Source organism: Choloepus didactylus, chromosome 13 (genome assembly GCF_015220235.1).
Source record: "Choloepus didactylus isolate mChoDid1 chromosome 13, mChoDid1.pri, whole genome shotgun sequence".
NCBI lineage: Eukaryota > Metazoa > Chordata > Mammalia > Pilosa > Megalonychidae > Choloepus > Choloepus didactylus.
The window spans coordinates 9,018,459-9,040,983 of record NC_051319.1 but is presented as its reverse complement, the minus strand read 5'-3'; the positions used below and the strand labels follow the sequence as shown (position 1 = coordinate 9,040,983).

At 36.3% G+C, this 22,525-nt stretch overlaps 1 protein-coding gene across 2 annotated transcripts; it reads right to left on the bottom strand.

The window, feature by feature from the left end:
- Positions 1-420: 420 nt before the first annotated feature.
- Positions 421-22,484, bottom strand: UTP15 (UTP15 small subunit processome component). 2 transcript variants are annotated; one of them, XM_037801981.1, is made up of 13 exons: positions 22,315-22,484; positions 14,505-14,678; positions 13,215-13,307; positions 12,917-13,101; positions 9,931-10,109; positions 9,373-9,498; positions 7,679-7,814; positions 6,100-6,184; positions 5,101-5,250; positions 4,273-4,374; positions 3,954-4,087; positions 3,723-3,781; positions 421-2,735 (listed from the first exon to the last, which is right to left on the bottom strand). In XM_037801981.1, exons 2-13 carry the CDS (start codon positions 14,592-14,594, stop codon positions 2,518-2,520), a joined length of 1,557 nt encoding a protein of 518 aa, XP_037657909.1. In that variant the 5' UTR covers positions 14,595-14,678; positions 22,315-22,484; the 3' UTR covers positions 421-2,517. The 2 variants fall into 2 exon arrangements, with proteins under 2 accessions (XP_037657909.1, XP_037657910.1); XM_037801982.1 differs by lacking the exon at positions 3,723-3,781 and having other exon boundaries at positions 2,564-2,735.
- Between the last annotated feature and the right edge of the window lie 41 nt (positions 22,485-22,525).

The following is a 22,525-nucleotide window of genomic DNA, read 5'->3' as shown; positions in this document are numbered from 1 at the left end:
ACATATTGGAAGCAAAGTAGTTATTTTAGGTTATTTGTTTTCCTTAATCCATTGCTTTGTTTGAAATGTTGTGGGGTTTTTTTGGTTGTTGTTTGCCTGTTTGTTTTTAATTTTTTGATAAACAAAGTTAAAAAATTGAAAAAAAATCAGTAGAAAAATGGGAGTAAAAACTAAATGACAAATAGGGTGGGATGGGGGGATGGTTTGGGTATTCTTTTTTCACTTTTATTTTTTATTCTTATTCTGATTCTTTCTGATGTAAGGAAAATGTTCAGAAATAGATTGTGGTGATGAACGCATAACTATATGATCATACTGTGAACAGTTGATTGTATACCATGGATGACTGTATGGTTTGTGAATATATTTCAATAAACTGAATTAAAAAACAAAACAAAACAAAAAAAAAAACACATCAAACACTTGATCCAAAAAGCAAAACTTTCCCAAGTCCTTAATTCTTACAAATATAACAAATTAAATGTATAGGGACTCTCTATACACTTATATTCTAAAAATATTAAAACATTTCAATGTTTTTGCAGGCTTTGTAACACTCTTAAACACCTTTCAACTAAAAATCACAAGTTTAACAATCTATTACACATTTATATTAGAATTTTAAGGCCAATGTCCCATACTGTAATATGTTAGTTATGTTTAAACATTTCAAATAGCAAATTCTACAGTTTGTCCCAATGAGTATAAAAACTACTGAACTTAATACAAAGTATTGATGACCATGGGAATTATTTCCTATCCTTTTTGAAAATATGTAACCATTGCACATTTCATTTCAGCACTGCAGCACTCAGTGAAGTTCCGTTAAGGGAATGAGTAATTTAGGCTCCAGCAGGAGGGCTGGTTCCGAGTGCTGGGATGATGAGACAAGTGAGAATCACACTGCCAACCTTGGATGGCTGTGAGGAGAATCAAATCAAATAATATATGGGAAGATTCTTGTGGCATGGTACACAAATAATGGCAGTTAATGTTAAGAAATTAACAGTGTGCCTATGAAGTTAATATTTTCTAAATGTTTTTTAATAGAAATTTTATTTAACTAGATTAACTCTTCTTTAAACCTGAAGACACAGCTTCTGACCTTAACTAATTACATAATTATTCAGGGCAACAGCATCCTGGTTTCTTATAAGCCACTGTGCCATTGCTTCCCAACATCTTTCCTCTACTTCCTACGCTTATATCAATTCATGAAAGGCAAATCAGATCCTATTTTGAGCATATGCCCTTACTAGAACATAGATGTATCCCATCTTTTTTTTTTTAATTTCCAAAAAAAAAAAAAAAATCTGAATTTACAAAACTGGTATCTTTCTCTAACTAACGGATCTACTAGCCTGAGACATATTTCCTTAGAGATATTAACTACCTGAGATGGGATAAGATTTGGGAGGAGGTAGGAAGAGCAGCAATTGTAAAATAAGTGTTAACAGCCAATGACTATGTATCAGGAATTGATACACCTCAGAAAATTGAAAGAAAATAAGAATCTCTTTATAAAAAAAATGATTTACATCAAACTTTTTAAAAAAACAACAATTTTTCAAAGTAAGTTTCTGTGGCTTGGGGTTCTAATAAGCAGGATTGTGAAGAACAGATGTTAAAAATCTGAATACAGAGCCAAAAAAAATGGTCTTTAGAGGAGTAGTACAAGATACACTCCAAGCATAGGTATGAAAAAGTATTTATTATAAGAGAAATGGTAAATTTTATCATTCCCTTCCCCTGGCCTGAAGTAAACTGAAAACCTGGAAAACAGGTTGCATATTTAAGGAAAGGGGAAAAAAAAGGTCTAGAGAAGAATAAGAGATAGTTAAAGTTCAAGAAATACAAAGAAAAACCCAGGACGGAGAACACAATCTTCACACTTTCTGAACAAATGTCCAGCTAATAGTGCCGATTATTCAGAACTGGCCATTGATTTGTCATACTTAGAATATGATACAGTCCCATTATCAGTTCAAGCAGTGCATGTGATCTGAGACAAGTAATGACATCAAGGAGGGGACAGGCAAGTTCAGCAGGGACCTGGAAATCCCAAAGGCACTGATGAAAATGAAGAAAGATTTTGTTGTTGTTGTATTGGTTTTTGTTTTTCCAGGACAGAAGCTTTAAAAAGCCTCATGTCTTCGGCAGGATGCTCAGTCAAACCCCTCCCCAGTGAGGGTTTGTTATTTGAACTCCCATCTGAAGACCTATTTAAATTTTGATATAGAAGTTTGCTGTATTAAAAGTTAAATCAACTCATCCAGGGTGGACAGACAGTGTCCAAGACAACTGAGATCTTCTAGTTGAAGATGCCATAAAATAATTCAAAACAATACATGGAAAACCATGTCTCAAAACAGGTACTCATTTTCCAATCATAATTATTTCAGTCTCTTCCATATAATTACTTCTGCAAATAGTTTTCTTAAAGTATCAAAGAGATTCTCTTTCCAACAGTTAATGAAGGCAAATCTACTCCAAGTCAGCTCTTTTATTAAGCAGACACTATGATTCTATCTTCTTGTTGTCTAGAAACCCATCAGATTTATGTTCCAACATAGAAGTGCTTTCTTTCCTTGTCATGGTAGCAAAAAGCATATCCATCATCCCCAAGGTTTCTAGTAGTTCTCTTTGGTAATCAATTTCTTTTTCTACAAGTCCCTGAAGTAACAAAAACTTTTTATCAACTACAGGTGACTGACCAATCACAGGAAGATATATATCTAAAAAGAAAAAAGCAAAACCACATTAACCAGAAACATCTTTCCATACAAGTGAAAAGCAGTATTGAGAAAAAGAATAAAAAATTACATATAAAGATCAAAACATCTGTACTTATTTTACAACCAATTTACAATTTATATGAAAGCATAACAATGCATCTGGACTAATATATTTCAAATAAAAATAACTACGGAAAGTAAAGGATGGAGATTCTAACCTATCTTCATTATCCCATTAAAAATTAGTCATGATCCAAAAATTAAATGAATAATAGGGGGGATGGGATGTTTTGGGTATTCTTCTTTACTTGTATTTTTATATTTTTTTGGAGTAATGAAAATGTTCAAAAATTGATTTTGGCGATGAATGCACCAAAATATAATGGTACTGTGAATGACTGATTGTACACTGTGGATGTTTGTTGGGTATGTGAATATATTTCAATAAAACTGAATATTTTAAAAATTTAGAAATATGTAACTGAGGTTTCAGAATGCTGTGTGGCAACAGCATAATCAGTCAGGGTCAGCAGAAGTCAGCAGGAAGTTGACATTGAACATGAAAGCATGTGTATAGACTGCCACTGTCAATCGAAGTTATACCAAAAAAGGCAAGCTTTGATAATCAACAAGATTGCTATGACTTCTTATTTTAAAAAAAAAATGATTAAGAAGATGTTAAATTGGTCCTCAAAAAAAAAAAAAAAAAAAAAATTAGTCATGATCACTAGATGTTTATAAAAATTAAATAATTATCATACACCTAATCCCACCAATACCAATTCAAAGTCCCACCATTTAGTTTAAAATACAGTTTAGTATCATGTACCATCACTGTTGTTCGTTTTCTCCATGAAAATCCTTATGGAGAATTGATAAAAACAAGATAAGTAAATCTACTTGAGTTTCCAATTTTGATTTCATTATTTTATGCCTCTACGTTTCCAAGTATGTTAAGATTTTCAAGAAGTTTTAACAACTACTTACCAATAATTATTTCAGCAGCATTTATCAACACAGGGGCAAATCTGGGCTGAGAGAGATTCCTACAAAGCAAAAAATCTGTTCATGGAAACTCGCATTTTTTTAAATCCTTAAAATCTATTTACTTAATTGTTCATCAGCTCTCTATAAAGTTCAAACTAAGAGTAAATGTCTTATTTGGTGATAAAGGTTTCAGATGCAAAATGCAAGTTTTTCATGGAACATAAAACATACCTTATTAAAAAATTAAGAACATGGCTGATTTCCTTTTCATCCCGACCAGCAAGAGCATTTGCAAGTACCCCTCTTCGATTTAGCTCCTTTATAATGGAAACTGTCACCTCAGGTGTCTTCATTGTACATTCAGGCTATAAAAATTTTCAAAAACTCAATATGAGCAGATAAGACAGCAGAAGGAAAAAAAAAAACCATAGTCTTGGAACTCACCAATAATTACCAAGCTTGAACAGTTTTTATCTTTACAATCTTGAGTCAAGGTAATACCCAGGGCAAGTAATAAAATGATTCTTTTAAAATTAAGCTCCTGACTCACCTCAAGGACTCTGTCGAGTGCCTTAGAGATCCTAAAATTTTTCAGATCCCTGTCATACAATTCTAGGTATTTCTTTGATGGCCTGTTGATCATAATGTCATCCTGTATTGAAAAATAAATTTCCAGAGGAGAAAAATCAAAATCTATGTAAAGTTCTATTCAAAATAAACTTTTTCATAGTTTTTTTTTACCATGGTGCACCTGAACTATATCATAAAAAATGTTCATATGTCCATAATGTACATGAAAATGGGAAGAAGCAAACAATTTGCCACACCAGTGCATTCTTACTCTATGATTTTTTTCTTATAATACATACACAGGAATATGATTTCTGGGCAAAAATTCCTTATTTCAATTCTCCTTACATGGCATGGCAAGCAGTGTAATTTGGTAGAAAGAGAGGAATCAGAGATGCTGTGATCTAGTACCAACAATTGCGGTCACCAGTAATGCAATCCTAGATAAATCACTACTTCTTTATACCTCAATCTTCTCAGATGCTAAATGGGGACAAAATTAGCATTTACACTACTGCTTTTTGGGATTGTTTAGATCAGAACAGGCAGTATGTGAGAGATACTATTTTGAAAATGGCAAAGTATTATAACATTATATTATGATTCAGGTTGTTAAATAAAGTAGTTTTTGTTCCCTATTACTCATTAATATCCCCAACCTAGCAACCTGGAGATAAATCTGAGGTAGAGGAAAGCAAAATAAAGTTAAATGCCATCTGAACTACACATTCCAGTAATTGTTCAGGGTTGGAATTAGCTAATTTAACAAATTTCACCTTTTAAGAAACTATGAGAAACAGACAAATACCCGTTGCTTTGTGTAATTTTTTCCTTTAATAAAGGTTCGATATGCAGGCCTTCGTCTCCTGGGGAAAGGATCCTTCTTTGCTTCAGATTTGCGATGTTTAACATTCAATATTCCATTTGTCATTCCTACCACTATTGTCTCATCTTCATGCTAAAAGCAATTAGAAAAATAAGTTAGTCCATTCCTAACTCATAATTTCTATAGTATTTTTCTTCAAAATAACATAGCTTTGTTTGTTTCTTATTCATACATTCACCAAAAATTCCATTCAGAAATAAATGCTTTTACCTGACAGTGATTTATACCAAAAAGTTAGAGCAAAATAACTTGTCACCAAGATACCGTTATATTGATAGAACTTGCTATACTTGTTGCAAACTACCACTGGCAAAGATTTTGTAATAATAAATACACAATTAATGACATATCAGGAAAGTTTTCTGCATCCTCTTATTAGAAAAAAGATTACACAGCGGCATGACTTCCCACAATTCTGCCAAGAAAATATTTTTGAGTAAGTTTTCCCTCTCCCAAAACAGATTTCTATATAATGTGTTCAAATCCTTCTCCCCCAAATTTGGCAACCCATGATTCTTGAGAGTGAACATTCCAGAAATAGCAGTCAACAGAGAAAAAGAAATATTTCATTTTGTCCCTGTCTTTGCACAGAGAACCAACTGCCTTTCCAGAGTATTACAATACCCTTGAGTTAAATATGTTGAAATGAGATTTATCAACTTCCGAAGTCCTGCCTTCAGTGTTAATGCCTATGGCACTGTTCTTAGTTTGAGGTTACGCAGTGAACGGGACCCCAATTTGAATTCATGCTAAGCTGTTAGAATAAGATATATACTCTAACAATCATTTTAAATCAAACATCTGAACAGGCAGGAAGAAAATAAGACTTATTCAAATCCAATGACAAACCCTAAAATTCCACTTCAGTTTCATCTAGCAGACAGGTTAGAGAAAGTCTGAAGAAGAGCTAAAAGTACTTACTGCAAGTGCAAGACTCAAAATTGAAGCTGCATAATCAAAACTGTGGACTACTTTGTAGGAAGTTGTGCTATATACTTTTACCTTCCTAATAAAAAAAGAAAGCTTTGTCACAATCATTTTGGAAATAAGTATAAAATGCAAAGGTTTTATTTTTTGAAAAATCAACATAAAAATATTAAAATTTATAGAACAGTTAGGAAAAAGAATGATTAGTAATGTTAATTACAACTAACCCATTACTGAGTCCCTTCACAAATGAACGGTGTTATCAGCACTAGCCATAACATTTGTATAAAGACTCAACCACTTATAAAAGAACTATGAACTACAGTCAACTGAAGATAAAAAAAAAAACTTGGGAATAAAGAAAAGTATCAATGAAAGGACACTGGAAGTCAAAAGGACAGGGTTTTTCAATCTCAGCACTATTGACATCTTCAGTCATGTAAGCATTTGTTGTGGGGGCTGTCCTGAGCGTTGTAGGATGTTTAGCATCATCCCTGGCCTCTACTCATAGATGACAGTAGCAGCCCACCCACAAGTTATGACAATCAAAAATGTCTCCAGACATTGCCAAATATCCCCTGGGGGGCAAATTCACTCTGGGTTAAAAACCACTATAAATACAGCTAACTTACACTTCACTTTGTAGGGACACATCTAAAAATCAAGTTGAATATTGCCTGGTAACGCTATTTCAAAAAATTTACCACACATTTATATAATAATTCCCTTTGTATAAAAATATTTTCTAGCTTTAAAAATATGTATATTTTTTAATAAACATGCTGAAAACAAAGGCTTTTCATAACTGAATTAAAAAGAAATATGGAAATAGAGGAAAACAAATTCTAGAACAGTGTGTCTAATACAGTAGCCACTAGCTGCATGTGGTTATTGAGCTCTTGAAATACAGCTACTGAAAATTAGGAACTAAATTTTTAATTTTTATTTTAATAATAATTTTTATATTGATTACATGTTGACTTGATAATACTTTAGAGCTCGTGAGCTAAGTAAAATATATTACTAAAATGAATTTTACCTAGTTTTTCTCCTTTTATCTTTTTAAAAAACATTTTAAATTACATAGGTAGCTCTCATTATATTTCTATTAGTGCTGTTCTAGAACAATAACTAATGGAATACTAAATACCTATTAAAAATAGTAATGTTTGGACCACATTAATATATAGAAATTTTTACATGAAGTTTTAAATTTTAGAGAATGCAAACTAGAACATATACATACATTACAAATATTTCAAATTATTTGAAATGTATAATCATGATTTTAAAAGAAACTACAGAATAAAGTCTGTTTTAAGAGATTAATGATTAAGTGGTTCAATAAAATTGCTTAAGTATATAAGTTAAAGCAATAAATTACATCATGGTAGAAAATAAGTTGGCTATAAGAAAATAAAAGACCAAAATTTTTTCAACTCAACAGATTTTTTCATGGAGAACTTAAATGGAATATTTATTTTATCACAGATATTGCTGAAATAACTCATTCTTCAAGTAGTAAACACTTGGTACACTAATAATGATGAACAGAAAAACTTAAACTGCTGACCTATCCAGTGAACCAGAGAGTAACCTCTGTCCGGAGCTGCTCAGACATACACATGTCACAGTTTTGTGATGATTTTTCAAAGCCACTAGCAACTGTCCTCCTTTTAACATATCCCAGACTTTAACATAACGACCTCCTATAAAAAGAAATAATCATTAATTTGATATTCTGCCTACAGATTCAAAACTTTAATTGGGTAAAAAGCATTCTTCACTGGACATTGCATAGCATGAAGTAAATGAGGGATTTCAGAGCCAGGCTGCCTGGTCTAAATTCTGGCTTTACCACCTAGGAAGTGATAGGTATCACTAGGTAGTAATAACAGCAGTACCTACCTCACAGGACTTTTATCATGATTACATAATTTTATATTTGTATAAAGTACACAGACATACCCAGCAAACTTAAAAAGCATAACCAAAACAGATGCTTTTAAGAAAACAATAATCATTCCTTAAAAGAAATTATGTATAACCATGGAAATATATATAAGGTAGACTTTATTTCCTAAAAATTTTGTGAATTCCAACAAAACTCAAAAATGTCCTTATAACTTTTAATCTAAGAGTTGGAAGGACTCTTAGAGGTACTTTAACTAGGTTTTTTTAAAAGAAACTTTAAATCCGGCACCTTTTTCTTTCAATGAAATCTTAAGTAAAAGTCTAATAGGTAAAACAGAAAAAAGGGGTAGAAGAGAGATGAAATTTGTTCTTATTCAAGCTGAAGATCTGCTCTGATTGGGGCACAGGGCCTAATTCACAGTCCCATCTCCTTATCTGCATGTGACAGCACATGAGCAGGATTACAGTCTGAAACCACTGATCTAGTCCAACTTCTCATTTTCAAGTTCAGGGCTTGCTCAAGGTCATACAATTAGCCCCGTAACACAGCAGAGATTAGCATACAGGTTCCCATTCTCCTTATTCAACTTGAACTTAATTCCATTTCTCAAAATAATAGCAAGAAAATGGATATGTCTGACAAGTTATCGATTCATTATTAAATCAAATAGGTACTTGGAAAAGAGTTTAAAACAAAATTTCTACTTGGATCTTAAAATTAAGCTTAAAAAGGCAGCATGCACAGCCACATATATGCTGTCAAGTATGCATACTATCTAAAAATCCTTCAAATGTCAACACTATAATTTTTACTTTAATGACAAATGAAAACAATCCAATTTACTTCTTCCATTATAATTATGACAATGCCCTAAGTCCAACATAACCAAAAAACACATCAGTTCCAATTTTGTTTTCAAAAGCTGCCACAGATGTTGCAGGTAGAAGTGAGAAAGAGTAAGACCTATATTTCTGGGGTCAAACAAGATAGCAGAGTTATATATAAAATGCAGGCTCTCTCAAGTTCTGGGATTTCAGATCTGCCATTTACCAGTTTGCCTTGAACAAATTAGTTATAACTTTTATTTATTTCCTTAGCTATAAAGTTGGGAGAAAACTAACAACCCTGTAGGATCATTGGGGCATCTGAGATAATGTCCATATAATAGCTTATGCATAACTCACATTAAGTACTCAATAAAAAAATGCTCGCCTACCCAACTTAACAATTGTCTGAGCAATAACTTAGCTACACAATGCAGGGTACACTCAGAAATCATAAGTAGCAATTGATAAAGAAATATCTGACACACAATCAACGATATTTGTGAAAGAAATTTTTAAAACAAATACCTGCTGATACCAGAAGACCTCCAGAGGGAAAGAGTAAGACACTCTCTACTGGCTGTCCATGCTCAACAGAAACAACACTTTTATTTGTTCGTGCATCAAACATCTTCACAGTATGATCATACGACCCTGAAATGTTAATTTTTATATTGTGTGGGTTTCAAACAATCTTACTTGCTCTGATCTTAAACCATTCTTATAGTCAGACTACCACTCACTAATGAATATTCTGGGATTCCTTGTACATGGACCCACAAAGATTGAACTGCATTGTCTTTGTTTCTTGGCTGCAGGAAGCTCTGTGGGAACCAGGGTACTAAACCCATTCCAACTATGACAGTCTATATTATGTTTTCAAGGCAGCCTGATGTTTCCAAACATTTGGAGGATAGTAAGAAACACAACCAAAAGAAAAAGAAAACAAAATAATTGGATAAACAGAAATAGATTCCCCTATAAAAAAACTTTTAAACCCCTCTATTTCAAAAGAATCCCAAAGCAGTATTACAATATATCACAATTAGATTATCTAACTTCAGGAGAAAAAAAGAGTTCACCAACCTGTTACAAAGAGATCAGAGTTCAGTTTGCTGGCACATCCACACCTCACATAATCAGAATGCTCTTTGAACATCAGTATTTCTCTAGAGTTTGGAATATCCCATAATTTAACTGTATAATCATCAGCCCCAGAGACCACATGGTATTTGTCAGCCGTAAAATCTACTGTATGAACTGCTCTGAAAGATCAAAGATAATTATATTAAAAAGAAAAAATTATATTTCTGGCACCTTCTAACAAACAAAACTCTCCTTTCCCCAGATAACATTAAAAAGCAGCTCAATTTCAGGGAGTAATTGTAGGGAAAGATCATGAGAGAGAAGGAAAAAAAAACCAATCGCCTATAAAATATGTGTTTGCCCCCAAGCCATTTAAAAAATTTCGATAGTTCTGCACTATGAAGTTAATAAAAATATTAAACAGCTTTAAAATTATATTTTCTAATATGTAACAATTCCATGTAGCTGCTCAATGGAAATCAACTCAAATGTTCTATATGCTGAAGCCAAGGTACTTTTCTTTGATTTCAAAAATTTCAAAAAGGGTAGCTCTCTAAAAAATAAATTCTAAAAGTACTTATCACTAAGTAGGATCATAGTAAGTGAATTTCTGTTGTATTTTAAATGTTTCACTGATGGGGTAAGGCCATCCTGCTAATACATTATAAAAAATACTTCTGAAATTTTAAATTTATAGCAAATTTCAGTAAAGAAATTAGTAACCCTGAGAACAAAGTTATAAGATAAAATTGCCCTGCTTATCAAATTCATCAAGGGACAAAATACTACAAATCCTTGAAGAAATAAAAACCCACCTCCTAATCTAACTTCAAAAAGAGAACTTCTAAGATAGTCTAGGCCTACAGAGCTCTCAATACAGTTGCAAGGTTGCCTTTAGGTCAGTGGCTCCTAATGGCAACTGGGTCACAGACCCTTCTCAGAGTTAATGAAAGCTATTGAGCATCTCCTTAGATAAGTGAACATTTCCTAAAATGTTACATACAATTCTAGTGAATTCATGAGCCCCATGAAACCATGTTAAACACCCCATCTTAGAACAAATGTTTTATACCGGTTGCCCAGATGGCAGCCTAAGACACTCCCAGGTGCCATTCCCCCATAAAACTGTTGAACAACTAGCTAAAACTGGCAGAGCCATCTTCCTCAAAACTCCAGAAAACAGAAAAAGGTTTGCAGTAACTAAGTGTGCTGGTTTGAATGTATTATGTCCCCCAGAAAAGGCCATATTCTTTGATGTAATCTTGTGTGGGCAGACAGATCAGTGTTGATTAGATTGTAATTCTTTTGAGTGTTTCCGTGGAGATGTACCCCACCCAGCTGTGCGTGATGACTCTGACTGGGTAATTTCCATGGAGGTGTTACCCTACCCATTCAGGGTGAGTATAAATTAAATCACTGGAGCCATATAAATGAGCTGACAAACAGAGGGAACTCAGTGCAGCTGAGAGTGACATTTTGAAGAGGAGCTACAGCCAAGAGGGACACATTGAAGAATAATAGGAGCTGAGAGAGGAATGGCAGTTTACAGAGATATTTTGGAGACGGCCTTTGAAAGCAGACTTTTGCTTCAGAGAAGCTAAGAGAGAACAAATGCTCCAAGAGCATCTGAGAGTGACATTTTTGAGGAGCTGAAGCCTAGAGAGGAATGTCCTGGCAGAAAGCCATTTTGAAACCAGAACTTGGAGCAGGTGCCGGCCACATGCCTTCCCAGCTAACAGAGGTTTTCCAGACACCATTGGCCATCCTCCAGTGAAGCTACCCGATTGTTGAGGCATTACCTTGGACACTTTATGGCTTAAGACTGTAACTGTGTAACCAAATAAACCCCCTTTTATAAAAGCCAATCCATTTCTGGTGTTTTGCATTCCAGCAGCATTAGCAAACTAGAACACTGAGCAAGTTCCAAATAAAAATGCAGCTTTAAAAACATGGTAGGAGAAACTCATGGTACTCGTGTTGGTCTGTGGAGAGCCAGCCTGTGTTCTCTGGTCTGGCCCTGTTGTTCCAAAGGGAGTAGAATAACCCCTGTGTGCATACTGGGGTACCTGTATGCGGTGCCAATCTATCAGGTGGCAGCCTGAAACACTGCACCAGGAAATGCATCTCTGGCTCACCCTCCCAGAACTTGCCATGCAAGCAGAAGCAGCTTGCAGAGAGTAAAGCAGTGTAAGAAACAAGTCTAAGCAGCATGGGGCAAAGGATTACCTGTTTTAAGACACAATACAGCTTCCTGGAGGGAGCAAGTATATTTCACAGAGAGTAGAGTAAGCATTCAAATTCCTGTAAAGGGGGAATTCCTAAGCCACAAGTAAGCACAAGCCCAGGACCAGAGACAGGCTCAGAAAAGACAGAGAGGACCCTGCACTTCACTTTTATCCTGGGCTGATTTTCTGGATAGGAGGACTAAGCTCTGAAGGAGAGCAACAGCCAAGCAGAAAGAATTTGCAAAGACTATGAAAGGTGTTTTTTGCATTGGTTTGTTTCTTTGTTGGCTGCTGGCACTCAAGGAAATCTCGGTCATATCAGTAGCTGGATACGAACTTAAGGAACAGACAGCTCAAGAACTAAATCCCAGAGTTAACACTTAGAAAAATACGAAAATGTACAGTGCACAATAAAAGGTTACAAGACAAAGAAACAGGAAATGATGGCCCATCCCAAGGAATAAGATAAAAATTCAGAAACCATCAATGAAAAACACCAGACTTTGGACATACTGGACAAAACTTTTAAATAATGATATTCAATATGCTCAAGGTGATAAAGGAAAACACAGAGAAAGAACTAAAGGATATTAGGAAAACAAGAATGAACAATATAAAAATCTCAATAAAGAGATAAAATAATCAAGAAACGAAGTACATACAGGCACACAGAACTGCCCTCTATGTTTTTATTCAAAGCCCAAAGAACAGAGCTTAAAACAAAACCAAAAAGAACACACAAAAAACCAACTGTCTCTTACTTTGTGTGGCCTTCAAACTGTCTGAGTGGAGCCCTCCCAGTTATATCAAAAAGCCGAACTCCGCCATCTTCACTGCCAGCCACAAGCAGTCTACCATCCTGTCGAAAAGTAGCACAGTATGCTGTGTCCTTAAATCGGGAGAAAGTTTTTATAGGTTCTTGGGAGTATCGGCCATAAATGTGAATCTACCGCAAGATAAAAATACATAGGATTTCACCAGACAGTTCAGGATCAGTAGTAAACATAAACTATACAAAAGAAAAATTTTATAAGTTTTTGAATTTAATATTATACTTACCCTTGATGAAGCTGTGACAGCATAATTATATGGAGGCTGCAGAGAAAAGTCTACTTTTGACACTGCACCAAACTCCTTAATTTGAACAGGGGTCTTAATGAAAAGTAATACACAGTATTAACAGTTACAACTGGTAAGATAAATTTAAGCATTATGTAATTTCTAACAGACTATTTCTTTCTGTTCTTAATAAGATTTATAAGGTTGTGTTTAATACAGAAGTATGAAGAAAGCAAAAATGGTCCATAATCCCAGCACTCAGGCTAAAGTAAAAAATAGATATGATTATAAAGCCACACCCTACTCTTGTTCTTTAGCTGTTGAGTTTTCAGTGATTCCTATGGAGGGTGTGGTAGGGGGAGTTATACCTATATCAGCATATATTATATATTTAACCATATTTTAACTGCCCTGCAGGCCATTCTGCACTTTGCTTTTTTTCACTTAACACACCTCGGCTAACTTTTTATATGAGCAATAGATTTACCATTCATTATACAGATACATAATTTCCTTTACCAGTTCACAATTAATGGACATTGTTTTCCAAGATTTCTGATATTACAAGTAATACTTCAATAAACATCTTTATACATATATCTCAGTAAATCTGTTATATTCATTAGCTTCCAAGCTGTAAGACTGCAGGATCAAGTATGCTTGTTTTTCCTTATTTTTAAAATAGATATCCAACTGCCTTCTAAAACACCTGCTCCAATTTCCCTTCCTTGAGTAGTAATGATCAACAATTTTCATTTGTGCCAATATAATTGATGAAAATAGTATATATTTAAATTATTGTTTTAATTTGCATTTCTTTAATTATTAGTAAAGCTGAAACTCTTTTGATGTATTTATTGGCCATTTATGTTTCTTTTCCCCTTAACCTCCTAATCCCAATTTTTTTCCATTTTTCTGTTTAGCTGTTCATCTTTTTAAAAACCATTTGTAAGCCTTAATAAATAGTGTAGAAGAATTTCATATCACTTCTTCCTTAGATTAAGAAAAGCAAAAATATACCTTCTTGCATGGGAGATACAAATTCTAAAATTTAATACATTTGGCATTGATTAATCATCTACTTCGGTCTAGGCACTTACACGGTTAAACTAATTAAGAAGTGTGGATTTTTATATAAAAATCCAAAAAAAATAGCAGCTATCAAATTCTCTGCCCTAACTATAAGCTGCCTATAGACTATGTTTAATTAGATTATCCCAAGTATAACATATGCTGGATAAATTGGTATTACTGAAAATCCCCTCATCCCCCATTATCACCCAAACTTACCTTATAGTTGTTCCAGTACAGTGTATCTTGGGTAATTTTTTCACCAAGTATAGGATATGTTTGAATAACTACAGGCTTATAACCAGCCATGATTTCATATAATTGCACTGTTGTCCAAGGGTCAATAGTTTGGAATTGATATTAGAAATAATTATAGTGACTTTGGCCTTAAGTCTGAAAAAGAAAATATTTTTATACACATATTATTCATAAACCTGTATATATAATTATGATTTTCACTCTACTTTCTTCAAAAAGACTGTGTGGTACTTGCAGACTAGTGACCAATAAACCATTTCATCGTAATCCAGAAGACACGATCAAAAGGAAGCAGGAAGAATACAAATCAGGGTGGAACACTGCAGTCTGCTCAGCTGAACACAGAAGCTGTATACAAATATTCTCACACCTGCCTCAGGTATAAATCTGGCTCAGCTTTCTGGTAGCCAAAGCAAAGAGAAGCATAATGGCTTAGAGTTTTCATTTCTTGACAACAGAAAACATTAGAGAAAAACTACAACACAAAAACTAAACTTAAGATGAAATTTAACCTATAAGAATATAGCGTAGGGACTTGACTTTCTGACAATCTAAAAATGCTAAGAAGGAAAGCAAAGCTAATATTCTCACGTAGAAGCTTAAAATTAAACTAATTAATTTTTAAAAAGACTTGCAAGATAGAGAAGAAAATAGGAAAGAAGCAATTCTGAAATTAAGTTCTAAATTAATGTGACAGAATACCATGAAAATGAATTCAAACTTTTAAGTAGCATGCAGTTAAACTAAAACATCTTTCCAGAACTATTCATTTAGAAAAGACTCAATTTAGGGACTGTGGTAAGGGTGAATGATTCCAGTGGTGATGCTCATTATCTATTCTAAGAATCCTAAAACAGGATATCAGTAACACCAAATCAATAGGTGTGGCACATTTTAAACGCTGTTTTGATGAAATTTGGCAATCATGATTAAAAGGGGTGAAAACTCTGCTAGAATGTGTAAGATGCTGTTCTAGGCACTGGGGATACAATGGTGAGAGAAATAGACAGGTCTCTACTGATGCAAAGCCTTTAATCTTGAGTAAGAAAACGGAGAATACATAAGTAAAGAAATACACAAGACAATTATTGCACTTTGGAATAAATGCCACAAAGGAAATTAACAAAGCAATGAGATAGGAGGGAAAGGCCACTTTAGACAGAATTAAAAGGAAAAGCCTCAATGGGGTGACAGCACTGATCAAGGGAAGATGGAAGGAGGGCTTTCTGGGCTCAGGAATGACAAGAGCAGAGTCCTAGAGGCAGGAAGGAGTTTGGCTGGTTCCAAGATGAGAAAGGTGGCTAGCAGGGACACTTAGCCCAGGACAGGTGATCAGAGATTCAGCTGGAGAGACAGCCACAATCAGACTAGAGAAAATCTTCTGTAAGAGTAAGAAAATTAGATTTTATTCTAACATTGGAAGTCACAAATAACTTTAAGCAAAGTAGGTAACATGATATGCTCTTATGTATCCAAAACAGCTGAGTGGCTGTTATGTGAAGAATGGATTTTAAAAACCAGTGAACTGGTTTTTCCTTGAAGACAAGTTTAAATAATCTTAACATTCCCTTTAATTTTAAAAAGGTAATTTTAACAAATAAAAAGAAAACGAACCTACTTCTTTACCTACTATGCTGACATGATAAAAGCAAACTTCAAGGAGAAACTAAAATGGCGGCTAGGTGAGACAGGGTGAAAAAACACCTCCGTGAAAAACACTAGATAAAAACCAGAAAGTGACCCAGAATACCAGTTACAGAGATGCGCCAGCTGCCCAGAGGGGCCATATACTTGGTGAAACCGGGAGTCTGCATTCTGAAACGAGTGAGTAAGCTGGCTGGAAGACCCGCAGCCGCGCGGCGGTCTGGGGAAACCAGTGTTCGGGGGTTGGAGACCGACTGGCTCTTTCAAAAAAAAAAAAAAGGGAAAAACCCAGGACCGGCTGCAGCTGCGATAGTGGGAACCACACAGTAAAACACAGCAAGAGGGGGCTGGGCCGGCCTCTTGGTGTCTGGCCAGGAAGACAGCCCGCTGCAGATACCCTTGGGGCCAGGGGAACAGAGAGGAGAGCCGGAAGCAGAAAGAAACCCTGCGGCTAGCAGCTGGCTCCCTGCAGGGCTGGATAAACTCCTGCCCGGGGCCGTGCCCATAGCCCAGAGCCCTGCCAGTTGTCCCGGAGCTGGGAAGGAGGAACTGTGCAAGGAGTGGGGGGTTGAGATGCCCCGTTAGGCCATCTTTGTATCAGGCTGGAAGTGCCCCGGCATGGCCCGGGGCTTCCCTTGAGGGATGGCGCGCACTGGTGATGTAGCATGGCATTCTCTCCGCAGAGGTCCTGGAGGATCACGGCTGGGTGGGGGGACCCGCTCGGAGAACCCAGGGACATTACACCGAGTCCGGTGGTTTGTGGGACAGCGAGAGAGAGGGTCTGGGGCTGAAATGAAATGAAGGCTTAGACTCTTGCGGAGGCCTGGAATCTCTGAGAACCTGGGGGATTTGAATATTAAAGCTTCCTCCCTGGCCACCCGTACACACGCCCCACATTCTGGGCGGACAGCTCCAGCAACACACCCAAACTGAGTTCTCTAACTGAACCCCACAAGAATCATTTCCCCACACACCACAGGGACAAGGTGGAGAACTGACTTGAAGGGTATTGGTGACCCACAGACACCATCTGCTGGTTAGTTAGAGAAAGTGTATGCCACCAAACTGTGTTTCTGAAAAATTAGATAGGTAATTTTTCTTACAACTTGAAAGAACCATATCAAGCAAAGCAAATGCCAAGAAGCCAAAAACAACAGAAAATCTTAATGCATATGATAAAACCAGACAATATGGAGAATCCAACTCCAAACACACAAATCAAGATATCGGAAGAAACACAGTACCTTGCACAATTAATCAAAGAACTACAATCGAGGAACGAAAACACGGCAAAGGATTTAAAGGACATCAAGAAGACCATAGCCCAGGATATAAGTGACATAAAGAAGACCCTAGAAGAGCATAAAGAAGACACTGCAAAAGTAAATAAAAAAATAGACGATATCATGGAAATAAAAGAAACTGTTGGCCAAATTAAAAAGACTGGATATTCATAATACAAGACTAGAGGAAGCTGAACAACATCTCAGTGGCCTAGAAGTCCACAGAACAGAAAATGAAAGAACAAAAGAAAGAATGGAGGAAAAAAATAGAAAAAATCGAAATGGATCTCAGAGATACAATAGATAAAGTAAAACGTCCAAACTTAAGATTCATTGGTGTCCCAGAGGGGAAGAGAAGGGTAAAGCTCTAGAAAGAGTATTCAAAGAAACTGTTGGGGAAAACTTCCCCAACCTTCTACACAATATAAATACACAAAGCATAAATGCCCAGTGAACTCCATATAGAATAAATCCAAATAAACCCACTCCAAGACATATTCTGATCAGACTGCCAAACACTGAAGAGAAGGAGCAAGTTCTGAAAGCAGCAAGAGAAAAGCAATTCACCACATACAAAGGAAACAACATAAAAGACTAAGTTGTGACTACTCAGTGGCCACCATGGAGGCAAGAAGGCAGTGGCATGACATATTTAAAATTCTGAGAGAGAAAAATTTCCAACCCAGAATACTTTATCCAGCAAAGCTCTCCTTCAAATTTGAGGGCGAGCTTAAATTTTTCACAGACAAACAAATGCTGAGAGACTTTGCCAATAAAAGACCTGCCCTACTTCAGATTCTAAAGGGAGCCCTACCAACAGAGAAACAAAGAAAGGAGAAAAAGATATAGAGAATTTTAACAGACATATATAGTACCTTACATCCCAAATCACCAGGACACTCATTTTTCTCTAGTGATCACAGATCTTTCTCCAGAAAGGACCATAAGCTGGGACATAAAACAAGCCTCAAGAAATTAAAAAAAAAAAAATTGAATATACTCAAAGCACATTCTTCAACCACAATGGAATACAAATAGAAGTCAATAATTTTTGAACTCTAACTCCACTATTTACTTCCTACATGATATAAAATACACAAACTCTAATGACAAATCAGTGGTTTTGAACTCAATGTAAAATATGTAATTTTAGACAACTATATAAAGGTGGGGGAATGAAGGAGTATAGGAACATTGTTTATGTGTCCTATTGAAGTGAAGGTGGTATCAAAGAAAAACAAGATTGATATGGATTTAAGAGGTTAATTTTAAGCCCCACAGTAAACACAAAGAAATTATCAGAGAATATAACCATAGAGATGAAAAGCAGAGCTTGGGTTAAGAGAAATGGGGGAAGGGGGCAATGGGGAGTTAAGAAATGAGTGTAGGGTTGCTGTTTGAGGTGAAGGGAAATTTCTAGTAATGGATGGTGGGAAAGAGCATTACAACATTCTAAATGTGATTAATCCCACTAATGGAAGGCTAGGGAGGAGGTGGAATGGGAAGATTTAGGCTGTATGTATGTTTCCACAATTGAAAAAAAAAAAAAGAGACAGTCTAAATAGATGACAAGTGAATGCTAAGGATGAACTTGGATGGGATTGGAGGATAGAGGACAGGTGGCTCAAAGGGACACAGCTGAGACATAAGGAAAAGGAAATATAGAATGTAAGCTTTGTATCAATGTTGAATCTCTTGTACTTCTTAGCTGCACTCAATGGGATTGCATAAAAGAATGTTCTTGTTCATGGGAAGTGTATACGTGAATTACAGTGTATGTTCAAGGATGTGTGCAGCTAGCTCTCATATGTTCAGAAGACAGAGCAATAGATGATGGATGATAGATAGGGAGGGAAAGAAATAGCGATGTGACAGCATGTTAAAGTTGGTGGATTGAGCTATCGGGGGAGGAGGGTCAGGGTATGATGGAATTCTGTGTATGGGGTTAGTATTGTTTTTGCAACTGTTCCTATAACTTTGAATTTATTTCAAAATAAAAGAAAGAGAGAAAAAAAAAAAAAAAAGCAAACTTCAAGGTGTGTTGTGCTCTGTGAAGGCCCAACACTTCAAGGGTTGGATGGAGGTCCCAAAAGGCAGGAGTCTATTCTAAATGGTACATCAGATGAAACATGGTCCATATCTCCATGGGCTCTAATAAGTCTCAGAAAATTCTTTAAGCCTAACTAATCCTTCACCACCTCTCTGTTTACAGGGAGATTAAGAGTTGTAAATCACAAAGGGGATGGGGGGAATGCAGTCCCTGGAAGAAACCATCTATCCTATGCTTCCCATTTTGCTTGTAAATTAAAAGAATTTGTTAACAGTAGGGATTTTAAATATAAAATTTTTGTAACCCTGCCTTGGTATCTATCTTCTTTTTCTTCCTCTTCTTTTTTACCATGTTTAAAGAGACTTTGTAAGAGGGAGAGAGAAAAGAAGTCCAGACCTCATTCATTCACTCAACAACTATTAACTGATCACTTACTATGCACCGGGGATTCTGGTAGACACTAGAGGTAATACAGAAAACAAAACTTGCAAAATCCCTGGCTTTATATTCTTCGGGTGAGGGGAGTGAGAGAGAGAATAACTATATGTTATATAGTAACCACAATCATAAGAACAAAAATAAACCAGAAAAGGGGAGCAGAGAATGACAGATGGGATGCCTTTTGTATAGAATGGTCAGAGAAGATCTCTGATAAGGTGACATTTGAGCAGAGAGCTAAAGGAAGAAAGACAATGGGATGCATACTTACCTGAGTAAAAAGCACTACAGGCAGAGGAAATAGTAAGTGCAAGGGCCCAATTGACTCTAGTCACCTTGAGGACCTTAATTCCAGGCTTCTCAGTTCAACTCCCAGGATACCTGCTGACTCCCACCCCCTCTCCTGCTATGTCACTGGACATTTCTTAGAAATAGGAAAAGGACAAACTGCTTCCACAGAACGCTATCCATTGACTATAAGAGAAAACAATACAATTCAACATTTATGGAATGCATACACCAGTATTCTTTTCAACTGGTGATTGGCACCAGCTAGGGATCTGGACTCAGCCTTGACTTGTCTTTCTCCATCATCCCAACATCCAAATAGTTAACAAGATTGGCTGATTTTACCTCCCAAATCTTTCTAAACTTCATCACGTCCTCTCTATTCCTAGTTCCACTGCCCTAATTCAGGCCCTCTCATCTACTGAACTAGCACACCTTTCTATGGTTTCCCTGACTTCCCAATCCATCTTCCAAACAACCACCAGAGTTATCTAACTACAATGTAAATCTGGCTTTTATTATAAAACCAGAAAATAAGAAAGTAAGGTCCAAGCTCCTTAATATGGCATGTAAGGCCCTCTGTGATCTGGCCCTTGCCTACTTTTCCAGATCTACCACTTGTTATTCCCAGCCATTTATTGTTACCTTAACATGACATGCTTTTCCTTGTCTCAATGCCTTTGCTCATTTTTCCCTTCTGCCAGGAATGCTCTGTCTACTTCCTAGTTATTTAAGGCTCTCCTCAGGGACCATATCCTCCAAAAAACTTCTCTGAACCCCCAGGCTGAATCAGGGGACTGTCTTCTACGCTCCTATTTGACTCGGCTATTTCCATTAATACACATAATTACAATGTAGTGAAATGATCTCTTTAGGTCTTTTCCCAGTTAAACTGAAAATTTCATGTTTAGAAGATAAAAGGTGTTCAAAGAATGTTTGTAGAAGGAAAGGAAACATACAAAATTAAAAATAACAGGTGATTTCTATAATATGAACAATGCTGTAAAGCAGGGCTGAGCAAAAGGACCTAACTAAATATTTTAGGCTTTGCAGGATAAAAAGCAAAATGGAGAATATTATGTAGTTATTTATATAACAGAAAAGAAAATAAATGTTCCCCATTTTTTAATGGACAAAATCCAGAAAAAATAATTCTAATGAGGTACAAATTTTGCTTACAAATGAGAAAAATAGAATTCTTTTGGGGGGAGACAAGATTTCACTTAATTGGAGCTGAAACTTAATGTTTCCTATCATCAAACAGATTGCAAATGTGCACTTGTAAAAATCATTCTCAGCTCACTGGTTACACAAAAACAGTCGAGGGTCGGATCTGGCCCTCAGCTCCTAATTTACCAGTTTATAGAATATACAGCCAAAATCGTTTAAAGCTTTAGAGTGAAGTGAGGAGCAGTGCTTTGTCAGATTAAAGTGAGGAGCAGCATTCCATGGGCCAGGGGCACACTAAGCAAAAGCATAGAGGCAAGAAATGTTTTGAACATGAAGATGACTGGGGAGAGGTTAGAGCCTGAAAAAACTGGGACTAACTGAATAATAAATACTACTACAAAACAATAAAGAATATCAAATAAATGCTATGAGTAGTGTACAGAGTGCTGACAGCTCAGAAGATTTTTATTCTAACTGGGAGTATCCAGGAAAGAGTCAAAGAAGTGTGCCATTTCAGTCGGACCTAAAAAGATAACAGAACCAATTCACCATTTAAGATGTACTCAAGGCCGGAAAGGGGGCGGGGGCAGAGATACAGGGGGCGCCCATTCCAAACTGAAGGAGGCCCATAGCAGACAGAGACGGAAATATGGCAGTTGCCTTGGAGGGCTGAGAATTATTCCGGGAACTAATAATAGGGTATAGGAGAGGATGCGGGGAAAAGGAGGGGGTGTGGTCGTAGAGGAGGCAAATCTAGATTGAAGCCAAATTGTGGGAATTCTGAGAGATCGGTTAAGGAGTTCATTATACTGCAGAGACTGAAACCCCAAAAGGGCATGCCAGATACTAAGGGAAGGCCCAGTGTAAGTCTGGGCCAATGCGAGCGGTCTTCACCTACCTCCACCGGGCCGCGAGAGTCTGCGGAGGCACCCCAGCTCCAAGGAAAGCTTCTCGGACTCAGCCAGCTCCCTTCCCTGGATCTCTCTGGCTCACTTGCGGAAAATCACGCGGGATACCCTAGGAGCTGCCATGACACACCGCGTACGGAACTACCAAACCCGTCGCGCAAAAAGGACGTAACGCCTATCGCGCGAAGGTGACGTAAGACT

Coding starts and splice junctions, on each gene's coding strand:
- UTP15 (XM_037801981.1), bottom strand. CDS start 14,594: ATGGCTGGTTATAAGCCTGTAGTTATTCAAACATATCCTATACTTGGT. Junction 13,102..13,214: donor CTGTCACAGCTTCATCAAGG/GTAAGTATAATA, acceptor ATCTTGCGGTAG/ATTCACATTTATGGCCGATA. Junction 9,499..9,930: donor CTCTGATCTCTTTGTAACAG/GTTGGTGAACTC, acceptor TTAACATTTCAG/GGTCGTATGATCATACTGTG.